Consider the following 23271-nt stretch of genomic DNA (forward strand, 5'->3'; position numbering starts at 1 on the left):
CTGATATCAACCCTAGACGAAATTTCAAATGGGTTTGGATTAGGGAGTTTCCAGTTATGGCCCTTCTAGTAAACTTTACAACATCTCTAGTTAAGACTCTAAATACTTTTCATAGAGGTCTTATTCTGCTGGAGGTTATAGGTGGCCAGTTTGGAGGCCTCTCCTTTCCATTGCTATTGGACCACGGCAGTCAAACATAAATAAAGCATCAGGTGTAAGCAAACTCTTACTGCAAGCATGGGGGCAGAAGTACAAATCTGAGTTTGTGAGGAGCTACCAGTAGCCTCAATGGCTTAACTTGTGCTCCACTAGAATTCTCCCATAGTTCACAAGGTGCAGATCTTCTGATGCGCATCTCTTCTGTCTGTGTGATGCTACAGCTGCATATATGGGTGCTCTTAGCAAATCATGTCCTTCCTGTGCTACCACTTGAAACAGATGTTTTTTGGCACATATGAATGCTAATTACATGTAAAATAACATGTTCTTGAGCCTATTCAGGTGTATGGCACAAAGGGAACTAACTACATATGAATTTTTAAAAGTTATTTTTTATTTTTCACATAGCATTTGGGCCTTTGATTTAGATGATATGCTAACTTATCACTCAGGTTGGCAACACCCTGTGTTGGAATTTGTATCCTTGAATGATTGGATAACAATGAGAAATACTGTGTTTTCCTCAATGGTGGATATAATTTTGCTGCATATAATTTCAAGTTATGTAAAGGAAAACATCTAGCAGTCTGAAAGTTTATAAAATACGTACCTCTTAGCCCAAAGAAATTCAAATCTATTTCAGAAACCTATCTATATATTCAAATATATTTCATAGTTAATTCAGATTGGAAAGTGCTTATCGTTGTTTGGACTGTTGAACTGAGCAAAATGGGTACAGTTTTCTTTTAGCTTGTCAAAGTACATAAGGGAATGAAATCTGCTTGTACAAAATGTGGCACTATAAAAACATCAAGTATTTTGTGCTGGTTTGATTTTATGAATCTAAGGGTTGAAAAAGACACAAATAGGATCTGAGAAATGGGGTAAACATATTTTATATTTCCTGAGGTATATATGTTGGCATTGCTGTTTGGATTGAAGATTCAGGCAAACAGTTTACTTTTCATTGTTACAGTGTCTGGTCCCCAGGTAGTTCAGCCCTCTTTCTGCTCCAAATTGGTACATTGGTACACAGCAGCTCTTATGTGGCTTTGCTCTGGAGAAAGTATGCTTTTCTATCAACACAATTGGCCTTTTGTATGCAGACATTTACTTTCTCTCTTCTCTGTCTCTGTTGATAGGCCAGAGAACTTCTGTAGTGTATATAACTATGAAATTGCCCTTCCTTTTCCTGTGTCCAAACCCTTTAAATGTCTAAGATACCTACTTGTGAGAAGAGTAGAGCTGGATGGAGAAAGGTAATTCCATTTTGCAGAGTCTTTCAATAGTTCAGACTTTGGTTTTGTTCTGATTCAAAACAAAACCCAAACATTTCTAGATTCTCTGCATAAGGGAATGGAACCCCAGTTCTGGGGCAGTCCACCATGCAAATTGCCCTGGTGTGCATACCCTAGAAGCCAGGAGAGGTATACACAGGTTTGAAAATATTCCCGCCAGAGAGCGTTCAAGCCTAGTTTCCATCAGAACTTCCTTGAAACCAGACTGTCTCCTCGATTTTTCAATTTTGATAGCTCCACAGATTCCAACAAATATGTTGCATCAAAAATTTTCTGACCAGCTCCAATGAAGGGTTTGAGAACAAGAGGACTGCCAGACCCACTGCAGCCTGTAGCAGAGGAGAGGGACACTGGTGCTTTCACATAGAGATCATCTTATATTTTTTATGTAAATTAATGGTTAGACTGAAAATACATGTTTTGCTCTTTGTACATGTACACATAAGAATTGTGGTGAAGAAGATATGACTAAATAACAACAGTGAGTTTAGAAAATAAAAGGTCTCCTGGCTACAGGTTTTTTATTTGTAAAATTTTAAAATGCCCTGTCATTGAAATCTATTTCCAAGTTAATGTAAGAAATCAAAAGTAACACCTGCAATGACCACAGCTTGGGTAGTCATGTCTAGTGGTTGGAGCAGGAATCATGCCTAATGGTCAGAGCAGAGGGTTAAAACCAAAGACCGCATTAGGTACCAAGCCAGAGGTCAGAGCCGGAGACAGTGTCAGAGGTAAGGCAAAGGATCAGGGGCCTGGAGTAGGGCAGGACACTAGGAGTAGATTGGGGTCTGGGATGGGAGGACTGGAACCAGGAGCAGAGATGAATGCAGGCCTCCAGAGTGAGGTAAGCAGGAGAGGTCCATAGTCACAGACAGCCAAGGATTCCTCTAGTTGCTCAGACAACTTCCTGTTGTTATTCCTGGTTTAAATAGTACTCCGTAGCCAATTTGTGGGGGAGGGGGGATTGTTTCCCCCCAATTGGGAGCTTTGGGGATGGGGGCCCTCTGTGAGTTAGCCCTTCCCTGGACCCTTCCTTAGTTACCCAGGTGAGCTGCTGGGTGACAGCCATGGCCTGAGTGCTGCCTAGGGATCCCTGGACCTGGGTTCGGGCCTGTAATTCCTCACAATGCCTCCAGCAAAGAGCACAATGAAGGTGTGCCATCTTACAGGCCAAAAACTACCCAAATAGTTAATGCCTCATTCAGGGAAGGAATGTTCCCTTCCTCCTTCAAACATGCAATAGTACAATCAACAGTGAAGAAACCTGCACTTTATGCATCACTTCTAGCTAATTACCATCCAGTGTCAACGTTCTGTTCCTGAGCAAGCTCATACAGAAGCGAGCCAAAGGCTGAATACAAGTTCATGTAACTGAAGCCAACATCCTAGACCCAGCAAAATCTGGATTCAAATCAGGATGGAAAACCATATTAGTGGCTATGTTGGGTGATTTCCCACTATTGATTGATAGAAGGCACTTGTCCATTCTAATTCTTCTAGACCTCTGCAGCATTTGACACCATTGATCATGAGATACTACTTCCCCTGCAACTCTTTAACCTTCTTCAGATGGGTAATGTGCTGAAATGGTTTGAGTCCTCCTTAAGATTCAGCCATAGGCCTGGTCCCCACTAACTCCCCACTTCGGACTAAGGTACGCAAATTCAGCTACGTTAATAATATAGCTGAATTCGAAGTACCTTAGTCCGAACTTACCGTGGGTCCAGACGCGGCAGGGAGGCTCCCCCGTCGATGCTGCGTACTCCTCTCGCCGAGCTGGAGTACCGGCGTCGACGGCGAGCACTTCCGGGATCGATCCGGGATCGATTTATCGCGTCTAAACCAGACGCGATAAATCGATCCCAGAACATCGATTGCCTGCCGCCGGACCCGGAGGTAAGTGTAGACGTACCCATAGAGTAGTGATGGGATACTGTACCTCCACACCTAGAATATCACTTCTGGAGTCCCACAAGGATCTATTCTCTCTCTCTCTGATGCTATTCAACATCTATGTGCAACCACTAAGAGAACTAGTAAGACAACATAGACTCAAGTGTTGCAATATGCAGATGACACACAGCTCTACCTTGTCTTTGCCACATGTGACATCACCCTTGGCCCAGTGCTTGGTGGAGATCAACATCAACCCACTGTTCATCTATCAGCTAAACCCAAGCACAATGCAAGTGATGCTGGTTGTCAAAATGAGGAGTTTGTAGCCACTGTGTGGTCTGGGTTTGGTTGAAAGTACACTCCCACAACTGGTAACTTCAGACCACAGTTTAAGATAGCTCCTGGGATTCCTGACAGCCATTAAGCTCTCACCTAGCTGTGGCCACAAGAAACACTATCAACATCTCCAGGTGGCAAAAAGATGATATCTAATCCTGGCAGACAGTGACCTGGCCTCAGCAACATATTCTTTCATTTGCTGGCTGGACTTCAACAATGTAATACACCTGGGCATGAAATCACCAGCCCTTAGGAAACTCCAACTAGTACAGAACACAGCAGCATGTCTCCTAAGCAACACAGACTACCATAAGAACATCAGCGTCTCCTCTGCTCCCTATACTGGCTTCCCACAGAATATCAGGTCCAATTCAAGGTTTCTGTCCTTATCTTCAAAGAGCTCAATAGCCTGTTCACAGGATACCAAAGAAATCATCTGAAACTCTGGGATGAGGACTATGATAGACAACTCTGCTCCTCGGAAACTAGAGAGCTGTCCATGGCAAAGGTAAAGCCCATTTGTGAAGGAGACAGAGCTTTCAATGGGGCCAGTCCGTGGCTGTGAAACAAACTGTCACAGGATCTAAAAAACCATCTAAAACATGATCGCTTTTGTTTCTAGAACTTGGCGCATTTCTCGGACCTTGCCTTCCATATTACTGTGATGGGGTGGCTAAACCCCACACTGTAGAGCTAAGAATGCAGGAGCAATTCTGGGCCCAGGAAGACCCGCCCTGACAGGCCGCTGACAGGCATGCTCCAGTTGAAAGAGGGACTTAAAAGGGAGCGTCCTCAGCACAGCAGGCTATGTATTTTATTGAGCTGTCCAACATGTCCACAGTCAGTCAAAAAATATGCAAAAATTTGCATATATAAAGAGTGGGATAGAAAATAGGAGTGGAAATATTATAATGCCATTAGGTAAGTCACCCTGATTACTGTGTTACCGTCTCATTAGCCCATCTGAAAAAAATGTATAGCAGAAATAGGAATGAGTCCAGGGACAGCCAACTAAAAACTAAAAGATAGGCAGGTGTTGTGGAAAATCGACCACACGATTGATTTTGGATCAGATCAGCCTGAGGCACCTTTGTTGATTACAAGCGTGCGGGGGGGGGGTAACAGCTCTAAGTAACTGCCCCCTGAATCAAGGAACACACAAGCTTTTTAACGCTTAAAACCACAGACAAATTACACATACTTCCATATTAATTACCTTATTTGGAATACATTGCAAAATCAATACAGGCCAAAAGCAAGAACAAGCATCTCTCCCTCTAGGCCCCTCATGTTACTCACTGTCTGTTCTTTTGCGGTCAGCGACCTTTCTAACACAACTGTTGTGGTTATATATTTCATAAGCCTGGCTATTGCAAATTATGCTCCTTGGGGACTTTTTCACTCTGCCCCCTCGTGCCCTTTATACACACAAAGCCATTGTTCTGCTTTGGAGTCTTTCCATACAAAAACAGGCTCGGTCAACTCTTTAGGCCTGTAAGCTTGACCAGAGTCCTAAGGCCCCCATAAATTTTCCTTCTCACAGGGAAAGACTTTTACATAAGGACTTGCAAAGGAATTGAAATTATTGGGCCCGTTTAGAGAGAAATGGGATGAGTCATGATGGTACCTGTTATTAAAAGTTCTGTTTTACATAGACCCTTCCAGATACAGGCATTGCCACAAAAAGAGATTGGCCAGGAGGAAAAGTGCATAGAACAACAATCTTGCATATGTGCTTGTTCATTACATTAGTCTTGCATTTATTAGTTGACCCTGTGCAGGGCCGGCTCCAGGCACCAGCGAAGGAAGCAGGTGCCTGGGACGGCCAATAGAAAGGGGCGGCACTCTGTCCATTATTGGGGCAGCACATCCGGGTCTTTGGCGGCAATTTGGTTGTGGGTCCTTCACTCCCTCTCTTTCTCTTTGGCGGCACGTCTGCGGCAGCTCAATCGGGGTTTTCTTTTTTTTTTTCCCCCTTGCCGCTTGGGGTGGCAAAAAAGCTGGAGCCAGCCCTGACCCTGTGTAGTACACCTCTACCCCGATATAACGCGACCCAATATAACACGAATTTTGATATAACGCGGTAAAACAGTGCTGGGGGGGGCAGGGCTGCGCACTCCAGCAGATCAAAGCAAGTTCAATATAATGCGGTTTCACCTATAACGCTGTAAGATTTTTTGGCTCCCGAGGACAGCATTATATCGAGGTAGAGGTGTACTAACCATTCTGAAACATCTCACTGCGGGCCCCAATTAGCGGGTAAATTCGACTGTTCCTGCTAGGCAGTTTTGGAGTGACAGCTCATGCCTGGATACCAGCAGTAAGATGCCATTTAGGTACATACAACAGATAAAATATAAAACTTGGCAAGTTGGACATGTTGGTAAAAACCATATAATGTTAATCGGTTTCTGAGCTGGTTCTTTTCTGAACATAATACAGAACCAACTAGGAAATATGCATTAGTCAAGCAGAACAAAGTACATAAGAGACCCAGATAGCCCCCAAGCCAGTAAAGCATTTAAGCACATGCTTTACTTTAAACACATGAATAGTTCCATTGATTTGAAAAAATTAAGCACTGAATTCAGTATGTTGGTGGCCTAGGACCATACTGCATCAGCATATCTATGGATAAAAATATGGCCATGTTTCACAGAAATGAAGGTTTAGAAACTCCACGAAAGGCAGATCAGTAACACACACACACACACGAGAGATTTCTTTGCTTTCATAGTATATAGGGTCATTGAAGTTTTTGGCTTACATGCTTTTTCTTTGACAGGGCAGATTTTGGTTTCTTTTAGAGATGGTTTATCAATTTCTTTTTTTTTTTTTTGCCTTGAGTGTTTTCAGAAGTATTCTTTGTAAAATATAGCTGTAATTACTACACATTCATGTTAAAGATGCTACTTCTCCCACTGACAGGTACAAAAATGGTAACTGTTTGGAATTGAGGACTCTAGTTTGACTATTTTAAAGAAAACACTGCCAAAATGAACTGTATGTAATCAGCTACTTCAGTGCCTCAAATAAAGAAAATATTGATTGAAAATGTTGCTGAGGGATAACAAAACAATGACGCATTTGTGCTGTAGAGGAAGATTTTGAAAAAGAGCTACATATTTAAGTAATGAAAATAATCTGTTTGTAACAGCTGGAAATATAACAAGCCCTTAATATAGCTATAATCCTAATGTGTTTCTTTGCTGTCTTTGCAGGCAGACCAGTAATGATTGTGGTGGAATATATGGAGAATGGATCCCTTGACTCCTTTCTGCGGGTGAGGTGTCATTTTCTGATGACATTTGAATAAGAAGCCATACTAGGTTAAGATTTTAAATCATTTATCATAAATTAATTTTTACATAATGTTATTCATGGATTTTTAGTGAAGAATAGAAGCATTTTCCCCAGGGTACATTTCTTAGGTACAGTGATACATTAGAGCATAACTGGAAAAAAGAAGATTTAAACTTAAGAATATAATTGATTTCTTCTACAAGAGCAGTTCCCATATTTAGCAAAATGTATTTCAAATGGTGCTATTATGAAGGAAAAGATAAATTGAAACGCAAATGCCTTGCCTTATGGAAGCTGTTCATTTTGCTCAATCACTTTCAGAAATACTTTGTTATAATTTTTTGCTTGGGGAAGTAGACAGCAGGGTTGGTAATTGATTTATAATTATTTATGGTTACTTGCATTTAACAAATTGAATTAGAAAACAGTTCACTGGTGAACTGTCTCAACACTAACCTTTTTCCCCTAAAGGTCACCCTTTGAATATTAAGGAAGGGATGTATAAAGCATGGGAAATTGTTTGCATTTGAATTTGATTTTAATCAATGAGGTGGAAGGAGGAAAGGGCTGCCCCCAAGGTCATATGGGGTCTTCTGCCAACATCAGTAGAGGGCTCAGTAGAGGGCTCTGGCACTCTCCACAGCTTGTGAAAATACACTCACTTTAAGCTCAGCCTCCAGTAAGAGACCCCTCAAAACCAGCATGGAACTTACGATTTCAGGATAGCTATGTGAATTATTTAAAATTTGTGTTACATGTATAAATATCAACGAACCACACTGACTGTCCATCTCACCATTATTAGTTGCCATCATGGTAAAAGTAGGTCTTGAAGTGAGATTCGGAGGAGGAGAGGCTAAGTGGCTTTGTGAACTAATGTGGAATGGGTATTCCATGTATAAGGGGTGAGGTGGAAGAAAGTGTGAAGATATTTGTGGGAAAGTGTATAAGCAGAGGGTCCAACCTGCAACACTGGGGGGTATGATATAGGAGCAGATAAGCAGGGAGGGGCAGAGTGGTCAATGGCTTGAAAAGCAAGTGCGAGAAACTTGAATGTGATGATGCAGTGGAGAAGGGGGAGCCAGCAGAGGGATTCAAAGATGGGGTCATGTAATCAGAATAACAGGCAAAGGTGGTGAAATTAGCAACTGTATTTTGAATGGTCCGGGGCAGGGTTGAGGTTTCTGAGAGGAAGGCAATGGAGGGGAGAGTGGCAATAGTCAATACAGGAAAAGATGAGGTGTCTGGAGGGAAGAGAGTTTTACCTTAAAAGCATAATTGAGCCATTACTGAAGATGCTTTTATGTATTTTTTGCCTTCCATTTTGATAATTCCCCTGTATTTTTTCCTCTACCCTCTATTTGCTTTCTGTTCCCTACACTAGGAAACTCGGGAGTTCCCATTTTCTCTCCCCTGGTCCCAAACATTCACTCACCCTCTCTTCCATCAAGATTGGATAACACTATGATGTATAGTATCAGGGGGTAGCTGTGTTAGTCTGTATCTACAAAAACAGCAAGGAGTCTGGTAGCACTTTAAAGACTAACAGATTTATTTGGGCATAAGCTTCTGCTAGAACTGGTCAGAAAAATTCAGATGAAACAATTTTTCATCAGAGGTTGACAATCTGTTTCACAGACAAAGTTCCTTGGGAAACGCAGGCAGGTTTCAAAACGTCTCTGCCAGGCACGCTTCCACCTGGTTTCCTAACAGCTCACCTCACCGGCTCATTGTCAGTCGCCTGCCAGACTGCCTCTGAGTTGGAGACCCCTGAGCTTCCAAGGCAGATTGTCTCTCTGAGTTGGGGCTCCATTCTGTTTTGTGGAGAACTTTGAAATTTTGGGGTCTTGTTCTGAATCAGGGTGAAACCTTATTTCAAATACTGAAATCCTCCACACAGTTACCTTTCTCTGCACAGCTGTAGGATCTAATGAGCTATTCTTGATATGCACTTACAGTACTATGTTAGAAGCTGAGATCATCACAATTATGAGGTTATTATGGAGCAATGATGTTCACACTGTACCAAATATATATTTTAGGCAAAATGTTTGGGAATGTGCTAGTCATTATTTTCTGCAGCTGTTTTCTGAGTATATTATTTTCCAGCTTTCTTTCTCACTGCAGATTTGGTTTATTATTTAAAAATGCCTTTTGACAGGATTTTAAATAATAATCAGCATCTGAAAGCATTGTAGATATTTCATGGGAATTCCTGTTAATAATTACCAAAGCAAATGACTGCCAGTATCAAATTTTAAAAGAAATCAGTTTGCTTCATTAAAAATAGTTATTTCCTGTAGATTTCTTAAGTCTAAACTTTGAAATGCTTTTGTGAAGATGCAAAGAAGTACAGAGAGAGTTTATCTCTAAATCATAATACATTTTTACATTTACAAAGAGCCTTTCATGTGGCAAGATCCGGAAGAACTTCATAACATCTATCTTTCTTCATATTTAAAAGAGTTTCTTTCTACTGTTCTGGGTGTTCTTACATGCAGTCAAAGGATAAACATCCAAAATATAAGAATATTCCCCACCATAGCAAGTGCTCCTCAAAAAATGTTACCCTGAATGTTACCACCACATCCCTCAACCCAACCCTTCTCCAAAACCTGATTTACCAATGTGGAAAGTGAACTCCAGAAAAGACCTTCATGGAAGACATCCTACCATCAGCCCCTGCTCTTAAACCAGAGAATTGTTAGCTTTAATGCTATTACTTGTATTTCAGTAGAACCTAAATGCCCCTATCTCCATTGGGGCCCCATTGTGCTAGGCACTACAAAATACATAGTAAGACAGTTCTTGCCTCAAAGAGCTTACAGTCTAAACAGAGAAGACCAACAAAGGGTGGGAGAAAGTAAATATTATCCTCATCCCTATGCTGCAGTTTCCCAACTATAAAATAAGTGACTTGCCCAAGGTCACAAAGAAAGGAAGTGGATAGCAGAAGTGGGCACTGAACCCAGATCACTTGAATCCCAGTCCATGGTCTTAAATGCAAGATCAGTCTTCCTCATGTTGTTTTTGTATCACGCAGGGAGAGAGAGAGTTCCAAACTCTCTAGGGTTTGCTAGGTCAAAACCAATACCTTAAACACCACAGAGGCTTATATGAAATAGACAGCAGACTCAAAAAAATACATACATATGAAAGAGAGAGAGACACACACACGCATCTTATGTTCCTGAAATATACTGTGACAAAGTCAGGCTGGACAGCTGTAAGAGAGTGGTAGACTGCAAGTATATCAGCCCCAGAATGATAAAGGTCCTTTTCCCTATGAGCTGATGAAGAGAGGTCATCTCATGTCAACTAGGGACTCCTGAGTCCAATTAAGGGCTGCCTGAGACCTTCAAAAACCCCTCCTCTGGTCAGTGGTGTAGCCAGCTTCTAAGAGGAGAGGGAGCAAACATAAAAAAGGTGCCCCCCCCTTGGCTCCTCCTCTGGCCACGCCCCTCTTGACTCCTCCTCCGGCCACACCGCCCCTCCCCCCCCTCCCATTGCTCCTCTGGCCCTGCCATGCCATCCCCATTGCCCCCCCCCTGCTTCTCCGGCCGCGGCTGCCATGCTGTGCCCCCCACTCCTCTGGCTGTGCCCCCCCCCACTCCTCCGGCCATGCCCACCACTCCTCCATGCAGTGATGAGCTGCCAAAATATTAACAACCAGTTCCCTCCTCCTCTCCCCATGAGGGGGTCATGCCCCCCCCCCCGCTCCCCAGGACTCCTGCCCATCCAGCCCCCCATGTTCCTTGACACCCCACCCCCCTTCGCAGGAAGCCGGGAGGGGGAGCCTTCAGGGGAGGAAGCAGAGCCAGAGCCCGGTGAGCTGGGGCTGGGGGCATGGCAGGGAGCTGCTGGAACTTTTGTTCAATTTAAAAGCCCTTTTAGACCCGGGACAACCAGTTCTAAAAGGGCTTCCAAATTTAACAACCGGTTTCAGCTCACCACTACCTCCATGGCTGCCGGCTGCTCTACGGGCCGCCAGCCTGCGCCCCCCACTCCTGCGGCCGCTTTTGGAAAGGCGGGGGAAGCGGCTGCTTCCCCTGCACCCCGCTAGCTACGCTACTGCCTGTGGTGAGAGAAGAGGAGAGAGATGCTGCTGCAGAGCTAATGGCAGCAGGGAGAAAGGCTTCTCCAGGGTGGAAGGCTGCCCTTCTCCCTATAGGAGAAGCTACCTGACTGTCTGTTTAGGGGAAGGACTGGCACCCCAGGTCAATAACAAGGCCACACACCTCACCCCAGCCAACACCCAAAGAGGGCATAGGAAGAGGTATTTCCCTTTGTTTGTGATGTGAATTTGTTTCTTTTGTTTGATGGAGGAGCACTCTTTGGGCCTGTCCTGAGGCCTACCTCAAAAGTATTCAGAACTAAACCCCTAATGGGAAAACAAATACTGTCTGGAGTGGGTTTGATTTATTCCAAGCCTCCCACTGCCAGAGAGGGGAATCACTGACCCTGGTGAGGTGGAAGAGGTACCTTGCCACAGTACACAAACATTCATAATTTTGAAAGCTGATTCATCTGTGCATTTAATGAAGGGGAGTCAACTAATGACAGCAGACTAAGTAAGGTTATTTATTTAATTAAAGGACATTTTCATTTTAACTCATCTCAGCAATGTGTGCAAGACACCAAGCACCCTAAATTGCCCAAGATATATAGATTCTAAGATAATACCCTCTTCTCAGATCCTGATTTGCTATAGTTTTCCTTTTCTTCCCCCATCCCACTGCAATAGTTTAGATAGTATTGATAAGCATAGTATCTCCTCTCTTGTAACGTGTGTGTGTGTGTGTGTGTGTGTGTGTGTGCGCAAATTAATCTTCCAAACACAAGCGTTACAATTATTAATTAAAATCAGTTTCTTTCCCCTATCTTACAAAAGGACTGACCTAAATTTGGAACTATGCCCAAACCTAACCTATAAACCAAACCCAAACTTTTAAGAAGAAATAAAAATTCCACGCCCTTGATGATCAGTCTGGCTTCCTTACCACTGGGGCATGTTGCCTCTGTTTAAATCTCATACATGGGAGAGAAGTCAGAGTGGGGAATGTAGAGGTAGAAAAGCTCCTGACTTTGCACTGTTCTGTGGTTAGAGATTGTTTGTTCATTTTAAGGATTTAAGCTTCACAAAAGGAAGGTAGCCAGAGATTGACATTTTGGGATTTGTTTGTGTTTATGGTTGGCTAAGAACCCTAGAAACCTGTAAAATAAATTAGAAACCCTCCCTCAGAGAGCTTTTATTTTGCTTCCCTGACTACCTGTGTAGTTTTTCTCCAGCTGGAGAGTAGCTAATCTTAACTACTGTATTTTATTTCCATTAGGCTTTTGAAATGCGCTAATCAATAATTAGTGCACTGAGATAGCAAATTGGGACACAGCAACATTAAATCAGATCAGAGTTCTAGTTAAATTACTTTGTACCATAAATTGTTCTTTAAGAGGCCTGATTATAATAGTAATCCATTTGCATTTAATTGTGGTGTGTTGTCTCACTCTTCCATTCCAATCCTGTAGGGATTCACCTGGGGCCAAGCAACTCTTTAAAGTTTGCCTCGTGGCATTTTTATGTAACTGTTTCCTAAAAAGGGAGGGGTCTGGGATTCTGGGGAGGGGTCAAGGGTTTCAGCTTCCCAGTTGTGTGACTTCCAGAGATGTACAAGGAAGGGAATGCTGGTCACACTCTCCATCCTGCTCCTCTGGCACCACTGGTTCTTGTAAAGGCACCCCCGCACCAGTGCAAAACTCCATTTTCTCTCTCAGATAGGTACAGGGTGCTTCAAGTATCCTCAGTTATGAGCGTTCACCTTGGTGATGCAAAGTGGCTGTAAACACTGTCATTCTGCTTTGGTAGCGTCTAACAGCCATTGGTCGCTGGTTTAAGTGACTACACGTGGTGAAGGGGACAATGGATAATCCAGTCTCCTGATGCCTATGAAAGCAGAATGCCATGGAGATCAGCTCCTCCTGCTCCTGGCCACTGAGGGTATGTCTACACTGCAGTTAGACACCCACAGCTGGCCGGCATCAGCTGACTCAGGCTTGCAGGACTCAGGCCAAGAGGCTGTTTAATTGTGGTATAGATGTTCCCACTGTGAGGGAGGAGCGTCCCCCAAATATGTACACTGCAATTACAGCCCCTTACCCTGACTTCTGTGACCCCAAGTCAGCTGTCTCAGACCAGCTGCAGATTTTTAATTGCAGTGTAGACATATCCTGAAAGTCTTTGATACTCAAGCCGCACGTTGCCTCCTTGGGTGGGCTTCAATGATGCAGCAAAGCTGGCACTCCCACCTTCCTTTTCTGCCAGATCAGAGTTCTTTCCATTTGGAGAAGAATCATCTGGCGCTTGTTTTATTTGTTTTCTTATAAAACTATGGCCTTCGTGCATACTTGTAAAGCATGAACATAATGGCCATACTGGGTCGGACCTAAGATCCATATAACCCAGTATCCTGTCTTCTGACAGTGGCCAAAGCCAGGTGCCCCAGAGGGAATGAACAGAACAGGTAATCATCAATGGATCCACCACCTGTTATCCATTCCCAGCTTCTGGCAATTATTTTGTTAATTCTGTTATAATCTTGACCCTCACAACATCCTCTGGCAAGGAGTTCCACAGGTTGACTGTGTGTTGCATGAACAAATACTTCCTTTTGTTTGTTTTAAACCTACTGCCTATTAATTTCATTTGGTGACCCCAAGTTCTTGTGTTATGAGAAGGAATAAATAACACTTACTTATTTACTTTCTCCACACCAGTCATGATTTTATAGACCTCTCTTATATTCAACCTTGTCTTCTCTTTTCCAAGCTGAAAAGACCCAGTCTTATTAATTGCTCTTCATATGGAAGCCATTCCATATCCCTAATCATTTTTGTTGCCCTTTTCTGAAGCTTTTCCAATTCCAATATATCTTTTTTGAGATGGGGCGATCACATCTGCACACAGTATTCAAAATGTGCACATACCAGGCATTTATATAGAGGCAATGTGATATTTTCTGTCTTAATATCTATCCCCTTCTTAGTGATTCCCATTCTGTTCCCCCCCCCCTTTTTTTTTTTTTTTTTTTTTTTACTGCTGCTGTAGATGTCTTCAGAGAACTATCCACAATGATTCAAGTTCTCTTTCTTGAGTGGTAACAGCTAATGTAGACCCCATCATTTTATATGTATAGTTGGGACTATGCTTTCCAATGTGCATTACTTTGCATTTATCAGCATTGAATTTCATCTGCCATTTTGTTGCCCAGTTACTCAGTTTTGTGAGATCCTTTTGTAGCTCTCTGCAGTCTGCTTGGGACTTAACTATCTTGAATAGTTGTGTATCATCTGCAAATTTTGCCACCTCACTGTTTACCCCTTTTTCCAGATCATTTATGGATATCCTGAATAGGACTAGTCCCAGTACAGACCCCTGGGAGACACCACTATTTACCTCTCTCCATTCTGAAAACTGAGCATTTATTCTTACCTTTTATTTTCTATATTTTAACCCACTACCAATCCATGGGAGGATCTTCCCTCTTATCCCATGACTGCTTACTTTGTTTAAGAGACTTTGGTGAGGGCCTTGTTAAAGGCTTTCTGAAAATCTAAGTACACTATATCCACTGGATCTCCCTTGTCCACATGCTTGTTGACCCCCTCAAAGAAATCTAGTAGATTGGTGAGGCATGATTTCCCTTTACAAAAACCATGTTGACTCTTCCCCAACAAATTATGTTTATCTTTGTGTCTGACAATTTTGTTCTTTATTATAGTTTCAACCAGTTTGCCCAGTACTGAAGTCAGGTTTACCGGCCTGTAATTGTGAGGATCATTTCTGGAGCCCTTTTTAAAAATTGGCGTCACATTGGCTATCCTCCAGTCATTTGGTACAGAAGTTGATTTAAATGATAGGTTACAAACTACAGTTCGTAGTTCTGCAATTTCACATTTGAGTTCCTTCAGAACTCTTGGGTGAATACAATTTGGTCCTGGTGACTTATTACTGTTTAGTTTATCAGTTTGTTCCAAAACCTCCTCTAATGACACCTCAATCTGTGACAGTTCCTCACATTTGTCACCTAAAAAGAATGGCTCAGGTTTGGGAATTTCCCTCACATCCTCAGCTATTAAGACCAATGCAAAGAATTCATTTAGCTTCTCTGCAATGGTCTTAACATCCTTGAGTGCTCCTTTAGCATCTCGATCGTCCAGTGGCCCCACTGGTTGTTTAGCAGGCTTCCTGCTTCTGATGTACTTAAAAAAAATTGCTATTACTTTTTGAGTCTTTGGCTAGCTGTTCTTCAAATTCCTTTTTTGGCCTTCCTAATTATATTTTTACATGTCATTTGCCAGAGTTTATGCTCCTTTCTATTTTCCTCTCTAGGATTTAACTTCCACTTTTTAAAGGATGCCTTTTTGCCTCTCACTGCTTCTTTTACTTTGTTTAGCCATGATGGCACTTTTTTGGTTCTCTTACTATGTTTTTTAATTTGGGGTATACATTTAAGTTGAGACTCTATTATGATTTCTTTAAAAAGTTTCCATGTAGCTTGCAGGAATTTCCCTTTTGATACTGTACCTTTTAATTTCTATTTAACTTCCTCATTTTTGTGTAGTCCCCCTTTCTGAAAGGCCCCTGCTCCTGCTTAGAAGCCTATGCCGTTATTTTCTTTTTCACTGTAAAACAATAAATGGTCATAGAAAAAGCTAGATTTCAATACGGAGAAGCGTCATGTACCAAAACACTATAAAACAATTAATCCTCTTCCTCAAAAAAGACTATATAAAATAATTTGTTTAGCTATCTTGATGCATGAACAGAAGCAGACTATACTGTAAACTATAAGGCCAGGATTTATTACCAAACTTTAATTCCCCAAGGCAAGTCTAGTAGAGGCTAAAAGAAGTGAAAGATAAGGTTCTGGAGGGAAGAAGTCTCTGAGTATATTGCTTTTGGAGGCAGCAGCCATTATTATGTAATTCCCAGAGCAGATTTGCCATCAACCTCACCCTTCCTGTCAGCTTAGAGGTTAGATTCTGCAGTAGAAGCCTACATTAAATAACGTTGGGGAAAAGGGAGGGAAAGAGAAAAATGAAGACTTGGAAAGAGTTCTATAAAATGAAGTTGTAAAGCACATGTTGTAAATCCATCTAATCTGGCCTCACTAGTCAGAAAGTCATCTTTGGGGAAAAGAGGCCACATGCCATTGCTAAATTTAATGGTTCCCTTTCTTATTTATCTGCAGCAAGAGAGGCAACAACATTAAAGCTCATAACTAATACTCTCTCTTTTCCCTTCACACACAACATGCACCTGCACTCTTATTTATTGGAGGCGCACTCCTTTCCCAGTAGGAGAAAGACAGCATTTCAGTACCTTTTGTAGGGATTTTAGGGATTGTTAAGGCAGCAATTTTTTTTTCTCTGAACCAAAAAACAGATTGGGCATTTAAAAACTGAGCTGGAAATAAATGCCACAATCAAGTATCATAGTTGTCCCATCATCCAGGGGGTTCAAGATTAGGCTAAGGACAAACTACCATAGTTGCCATTGTAGAGCCAACATTTACCCAGAGACACCATAGTTATCTTCTGCTCAAAGAATAGATTGTTTAAAATGACAACCATTGTAAATATTCTGCCCATTTAGTGACAAGGGTCATATGTCTAATGATCTGGAGTACAAAAATAATTTAGTAATTAATACGTACAACAACAAAAATTCAAAGTGATATGGAGTCTTAAGGGAAGCCAATGTAAAGATTTTAAATGCGTAGTTGTGTTGAAACAATTGTATAAAAATGTGTGCTGAGCATTCTGCAGTAGCTGTGTTCTAGAGACAAGTGCTTTAGGGATGGGGGCAGAAGGAAGGGTAAATGGTTATGTCATATCCTCTACTTATTACTGCTTTAAATGAGAAAGGGGGAGGGGAACAGTTGAGGCTACTGGGCAACTGTTGGTATTTTGTTTCCAATCTGAGCACTACTAGAGATAACACAGCCTGTTACTGTAAAAGAAAAAATACACATCCCTAGTCTCTTCTGATGGTATAATACACAAGCATATAATACTTGAAGATGCACTTGGCGCTATTGTCAAACAGTATCATTCAGCAGTGTTTAAAATGAACTAAAATAATTTCTATTATGTTCTATGAAATTACTTAGTATCCATTATATGGAGTCCTGTTCACTAAAGAAGAAGTTGACAGCTGACATAATTCAATGACAATAATACAAATCGGAGTGCCGGCCACATAATGAAGAAAACATGAATTATATGTCTGTGTAATACCTAGTTGCAATGTGATTCTTGAGGAATTTGTGTAAAGTGCTTAGTACAATGCTTAGTAAAATAATAACATACACTATAGCAAAGAGAAGTTCTATAGGTTGACTGCAATACTTCATTTAAGTAGGATTTTGCAAGACAAATCTGTAGTTGAACATAACCATTTCCCAAAGCATTAGATCAGAAGCATAAATTCAGGACCAGGCAGACATTAGATATATCTCAACTGATGACAAAAGTTTATTTGGTAAAGCTATTAAAGCCTGTTTAAAAATTTGATGGAACTGCACAAATTCACTGTAATCTGATTTGTTACCAGTGCTGATAAACACCCTCAGCAGCCAGGTGGGAATCATATCAAAAGCACATTGAATATCTAAGCCCTGGGAATTGGAACTAAGCCCTGGATAACATCCACTGTATCATTCAGATGTATGATAGAGAGTGTTTTATGTCTCCTTAAGACACATAAATGAAGCAAGGCACGTGGGAAAGTTGCCAGAGGATTGTGTTGACTCCCAGGTGCACATAGAGATTTACAAATGCATAAGACTTGGGGCGTCGGGGGGGGGGGGTGTCAAGTTTTTACCTTGTGTAACTTCATTAACTCAGTTGAATTGCTCAAGGGATGACTTGGCCCAAGGTGTCTATCCTGGTCAGCTTAAGTCAGACAGACAAGTATGATATGTGGGGAAAACAGCAGTTCAAAGATAGCAAGGGAATAAAATTGGCATGGAAATCAATGCAAAAGAAGTGATTAAGGAAAGATTTTGAAGAGGAAGGATGTTTAGCTTACAGGAAAAGAGAGACTGTTCCAAGTGTGGGGGCAGCATGAAACGAGATGTACAGCCAAGTGTGGGAAGGGAAAAGGGGACCAGTTACAGGAGAGGATTTGGGAGGAACATATGGAATGAGAGGGAAAGAAGGGTGAAATTAGAGACAAAATGTAGACAGATGTGAAACTGTGAAGAGACTGGAAGTTGGGGATTAGAAGCTTGAACTTGAGGCAGTACAACAGAAAGTTAATAAAGGGATTCAAGGATGGGGAGACGTAGTTGGAATGTCAGAAAAGCAAGATGAATTTTATCATATGCATTTCAGTTATATTAGAATGTGGCAAATATAAAGAGGTTATATTTTAAGAAAAGTCGTTATCTAGACACTGTCCAGATATTTAGGAGTAGGGAGTAGAGGAAAGGATGATATTTTGTGATTTTTAGAGGGAGACCTGGAGGTGTTGCAGATGAGTCTGTGATTTTGAACCTGGATTCCCAGGGAAGTGGTGGAGGTAGAACAGTCAGCAATGATAATGAAGGGTGGGAGTCTAAAGATTTTGGGAGAAAAGTTCAGTTATAGACACGTTGAACCAAATACTGAAGCAAATGTATGTAGCTATAAGGAGCAAGTTACCCCTAGGTGGCCACATGAATTCTCTGCGCCTGGCCAACAGGGGATGTTTGAGTATGTTGGGATGGAGGGGTGGGGTCAGACTAACCTGCATCTGTTCTGTGGGTGGAGAACAGATGAATATGAGTACTTGACACTGATCCTTGGCCAGGCCTAGGTGACTCCAATATTAGATGTTTAGTAGTTATAAAAACCCTAAAACAATAAGAATTCTTGTAAGGATCCACAAGACTAGAATCCAGGTGTGGGGCAGCTGACATTCTCACATCATCACTGGGAGGCCATGCAGAGCGACATCCAAAGAGCACTGTGGAGATTAGGCACTTCAGGGAGTACCACCCAAAAGGTCCTGAGTGACAGCACCCTGTGGCCTTCTGATTGGCCCATGATCACTATTTAACCATGGAGAGTGCTCCAGGAAGTTGTTTGGGCAGCTATGCAGGGTTCTGTGACTCCAGACTTCACGTCACTTGCTGATTTCCAATTTCTGACCCCAGCCTGATGCTAACCCTGACTCTTGCCTATTGATCCTGGCTTTAAGCCATTACTCTGCTCCCTGCTCCCTGACTACTGACTTGTGACCGATACTAGTCCAGCTGTGGCTGATAGGTCAGACCACCTATACCTGTGTGGCTGCAACAGGGGAAGGACAGAATAGGTTCCTTAATTATTTCAGGGAGAGGATTTGGAGTCAGTGAGAAGATCACTTTTTATCTCTCTGCTAATAATTGCCAAGTGGAGATTTTTAGCACAATAGGCCCCAATCATTGAGTTTTCATCTGGGTGATTCTCCCTGATGCAATGTGGCCCCTTTAAGAAGGAACCTTCTCCCCACTTATGGAGTGTCAGTGTATCTCTGTGACGTTGCACTCTATATGATTTTATGAAAATATGCTAATGAGTGTGAATATAATGTAACTGGACTATGCTTCATGCAAAAGGTCTCTTGTAAGGTATAATTACAAAGCTTATAATCTACTGAGTGTGGTCATCCAATTTGTATAAATGTATCATTCTTGTATCTGAAACTAGAAATATGAAATATAATTCTGAGGTCCTATTGTAATTATGCAAAGTTTGGGCCATTAATCATAGAATCATAGACTATCAGGGTTGTAAGGGACCTCAGGAGGTCATCTAGTCCAACCCCCTGCTCAAAGCAGGACCAATTCCCAACTAAATCATCCCAACCAGGGCTTTGTCAAACCTGACCTTAAAAACCTCTAAGGAAGGAGATTCCACCACCTCCCTAGGTAACCCATTCCAGTGCTTCACCACCCTGCTAGTGAAAACGTTTTTCCTAATATCCCACCTAAACCTCCCCCACTGCAACTTGAGACCATTACTCCTTGTTCTGTCATCTGGTACTACTGAGAACAGTCTAGAGCCATCCTCTTTGGAACCTCCTTTCAGGTAGTTAATGATGGCTTGGAATCTTGATGGCTCCCATTAACGAGGACAGTTGGTTGTAAATGGCTCTGTTTACTTGCAAGTCTTCCCATATATGTGTGTGCTGGCAAGTGGGTGATGAAATCTTATAGTGACATGAACTGGAATCCATCTTTAACCTGGTGCTTTTCCATTTAGAAGGAGGGGTGGGAATCCAGAGAGGGACAAAGGATTCCCGCCTTGTGCAAAAGATGTATAAGGGGGTGGAACAGAACAAAGGGGGCGGCAGTCATGAGAAATCCCCTAGCTACTACCTGAGCTGGAACAAAGACTGTATCAGCCCAGGGGAAAGGATTGGGCCCAGATTAGAAAGGAGTCTAGTCTGTGAAAGAAGCTGATTGGAACATCTCTGAGGGTGAGGTTTCATCTGTAATCAGTTTCTTACTGTATTAGGCTTAGACTTGCATGTTTTTGTTTTATTTTGCTTGGTAATTTGCTTTGTTCTATCTGTTATTACTTGGAACCACTTAAATCCTACTTTTTATATTTAATACAATCACTTTTTGTTTATTAATTAACCTAGAGTAAGTAATTAATTCCTAGGGGAGCAAACAGCTGTGCATATCTCTCTATCAATGTTATAGAGGGTGGACAATTTATGAGCTTACCCTCTATAAGCTTTATACAGAGTAAAATGGATTTATTTGGTGTTTGGATCCCCTTGGGAACTGAGTGTCTGGGTGCTGGAGACAGGAGCACTTCTCAAGATGTTTTCAGTTAAGCCTGCAGCTTTTGGGGGATGTGGTTCAGACCTGGGTCTGTGTTTACAGCAGGCTAGCGTGTCTGGCTCAATAAGACAGGGTACTGAAGTCCCAAGCTACCAGGGAAAACGGGCTCAGAGGTAGTCTCAGGACATCAGGCGGCAGTCCCAAGAAGGTTTCTATGACCCAACCTGTCACAACCTCACTGCATCCTTCCCAATGCCCTGACTGCTAACTGTGGACCAGCCTGACTGTAGATGGCAGTTGGGCTGGGCAGAGAAGAAATCAGTTGACTATGTAGGTGCAACATGTCTCTTTGGGGGATCAGCATTGACTTCTGTGATAGCAGAGCTGAGAGCATGTACGCTGCACAGTATTGAAGCAGCTGGGACAGTTACAGGATATCCAGGAGGAAAAAGTAATTATGAAACTTATTGGTTCTCAGAGTTAATGTTTATCACATTCCAGTCATTTTGTTCCCAAAGCACATTATAAAGTTGTAGACATTAAAGAGCAAAACTAGTACAAACAACTGGCTTAAATGGAGGGTCTATAAACCTCTGCTTTGTTTGGAGACTTACAGCTGAAAGCTTTACAAATCTGATCGTGTGTCCACCCTGTGGGTCTTTTTTTTACCTAAAAGTACACATCTCGGAGTTTCGGTGCTTATGAGGATTGATTACAGAGGGATGTTGAAAGTTAGACTCCAAAGCATTTTCAATAGCTCCAAAATAAAGATCAGAAATAACACATGCATGTGTCTTCACTACAGTGTTAAGGGAGGGTTACAAATGGTGAATGCACCCAACTTGTATAAAATCAGCTGTATTGACTTATACAGGGCTCCTAATCATTTGGCACTTGAGGGGGCAAATATAGTACTATTTTTAAAAATACTAAATGATTTGCACCAATAGCTACTAGGGTATGTTAAACAATAGTTAAGAGGCCAGTAGAAAGAGTTGCATTTTTATGACTTATTCTCAGCAAAATTAAAACAAGAGTACCCACTCTGCTGAAATTACTGATTAGTACTATATGTGCTCCAAGCCTTCAGACTGCATTTAGCTATTTTTACAATACAAAGGGATATTGCATACAAAGCTAAAGTGAGTGGAGTAAGAGCAGATATACAGCATGTCATTTCCATTGGGTCTGAGGGGTTTTGGGTGGGGGCACAGGAGGAGGGACTTTGTTCTATATTGTTTCATTTATATTGCAAAAATTGATTTTAGGTTTTTGGGAATTTGAAGGGAAGGGGCACTGGGGACTGAAGGTTGGGGAGACAAGGGAATTGTTGGATTAGAAGGGGGTTTGATGGAGGAGCGGGAGGTAGAAAAGGAAAAGGAAGGTGACCCACATAAAGGACAGCGAGAGAGAAAGGTTGGAGAGCTGAAGGGCTGCAGTATAGGAGGGGGCAAGAAGGAGGAGAACCAACTAACAAATGGGAATACAAGCAAGTGATAACAGTGGATTTTCACTGGGAGTTTTGCCTGGATTGGGAGTGCAGGATTGGACCCTAAATCTATAAACAATTTTTAAATGCAAACTGCAGTTTATGTAAATAGTGTTAAATCCATCAAAACTAGAAATGTTCCTTGAACTTACACTGTGTACTATCTTACTTGCAGAAGCATGATGGACACTTCACAGTCATCCAGCTGGTTGGCATGCTTCGTGGAATCGCATCTGGCATGAAGTATCTCTCAGATATGGGCTATGTACATCGTGATCTGGCAGCCCGTAATATTTTAGTCAACAGTAACCTCATGTGTAAAGTCTCTGATTTTGGTCTGTCACGAGTGTTAGAGGATGACCCTGAAGCTGCTTACACCACAAGTGTGAGTGTCTCTTATCTAATTTGAACAGTTTATTAAGTTGTGTAAACTGCATTTGTTTTATTCCTGTTTCAACCGCATTTGCGACTCAGACATAGTAGTCTGGATTGACTGTTTTGTTTCATTAATAGTGTGTGGGGTTTGGATAACTGGGCTGCTTTTTAAAAATGTAATCTTCATTGAAGGTTTTTAAGTAATGCTTAAGCCGCCAGTTTTCTTATCAACCAGCGTTTTTCTCTTCTCTCTCTCCACTCCCTTTTTCCCCACTGTAGCAGAGTGGTCCATCCAGTCAGCAGGCTTAGTGGTCAGGGCCTGCTGCTCTAGTCTCTCTCTCAGTTCAGTGTGTGAGGGACCCCCTGAACAGGGTTCAGCTGGGTCAGCTTTCTTGTCAGTAGCACCCTAGTCCTGCCTGTCCTAGGACTAGGCATAGGGGAATCTGTAGGTGGTAGAGTAGCCCAGGTCCTCCCATTCCACCAGGTCCCAGGCTAGGGCCCTGAAAGTGTGACAGCACCGCCTGACCTACACTTGGCCCACCTCCTGTTCACCTTCCCCAGCCACTTCCTACCCCACCCAATGTCTCAGTTTGGG

The 23271-nt window shown here is 42.1% G+C and overlaps 1 protein-coding gene across 6 annotated transcripts in view; it reads left to right on the forward strand.

Annotated features, from left to right (window-relative positions):
- EPHA6 (EPH receptor A6) overlaps positions 1 to 23271 on the forward strand; it is an 875247-nt gene that overhangs the window by 749594 nt on the left and 102382 nt on the right. For 4 of the 6 annotated variants that reach the window (XM_005283660.5, XM_005283661.5, XM_005283662.5 and 1 more), the window contains 2 exons: positions 6914 to 6975; positions 22477 to 22686. In XM_005283660.5, coding sequence (XP_005283717.1) covers positions 6914 to 6975; positions 22477 to 22686 — 272 coding nt within the window. Of the gene's footprint in view, positions 1 to 6913; positions 7022 to 22476; positions 22687 to 23271 lie in introns of those variants that run through there. The other 2 variants (XR_010599810.1, XM_065589211.1) reach the window with 2 other exon arrangements.

This window comes from Chrysemys picta, chromosome 1, assembly GCF_011386835.1.
Source record: "Chrysemys picta bellii isolate R12L10 chromosome 1, ASM1138683v2, whole genome shotgun sequence".
Taxonomy (NCBI): domain Eukaryota; kingdom Metazoa; phylum Chordata; order Testudines; family Emydidae; genus Chrysemys; species Chrysemys picta.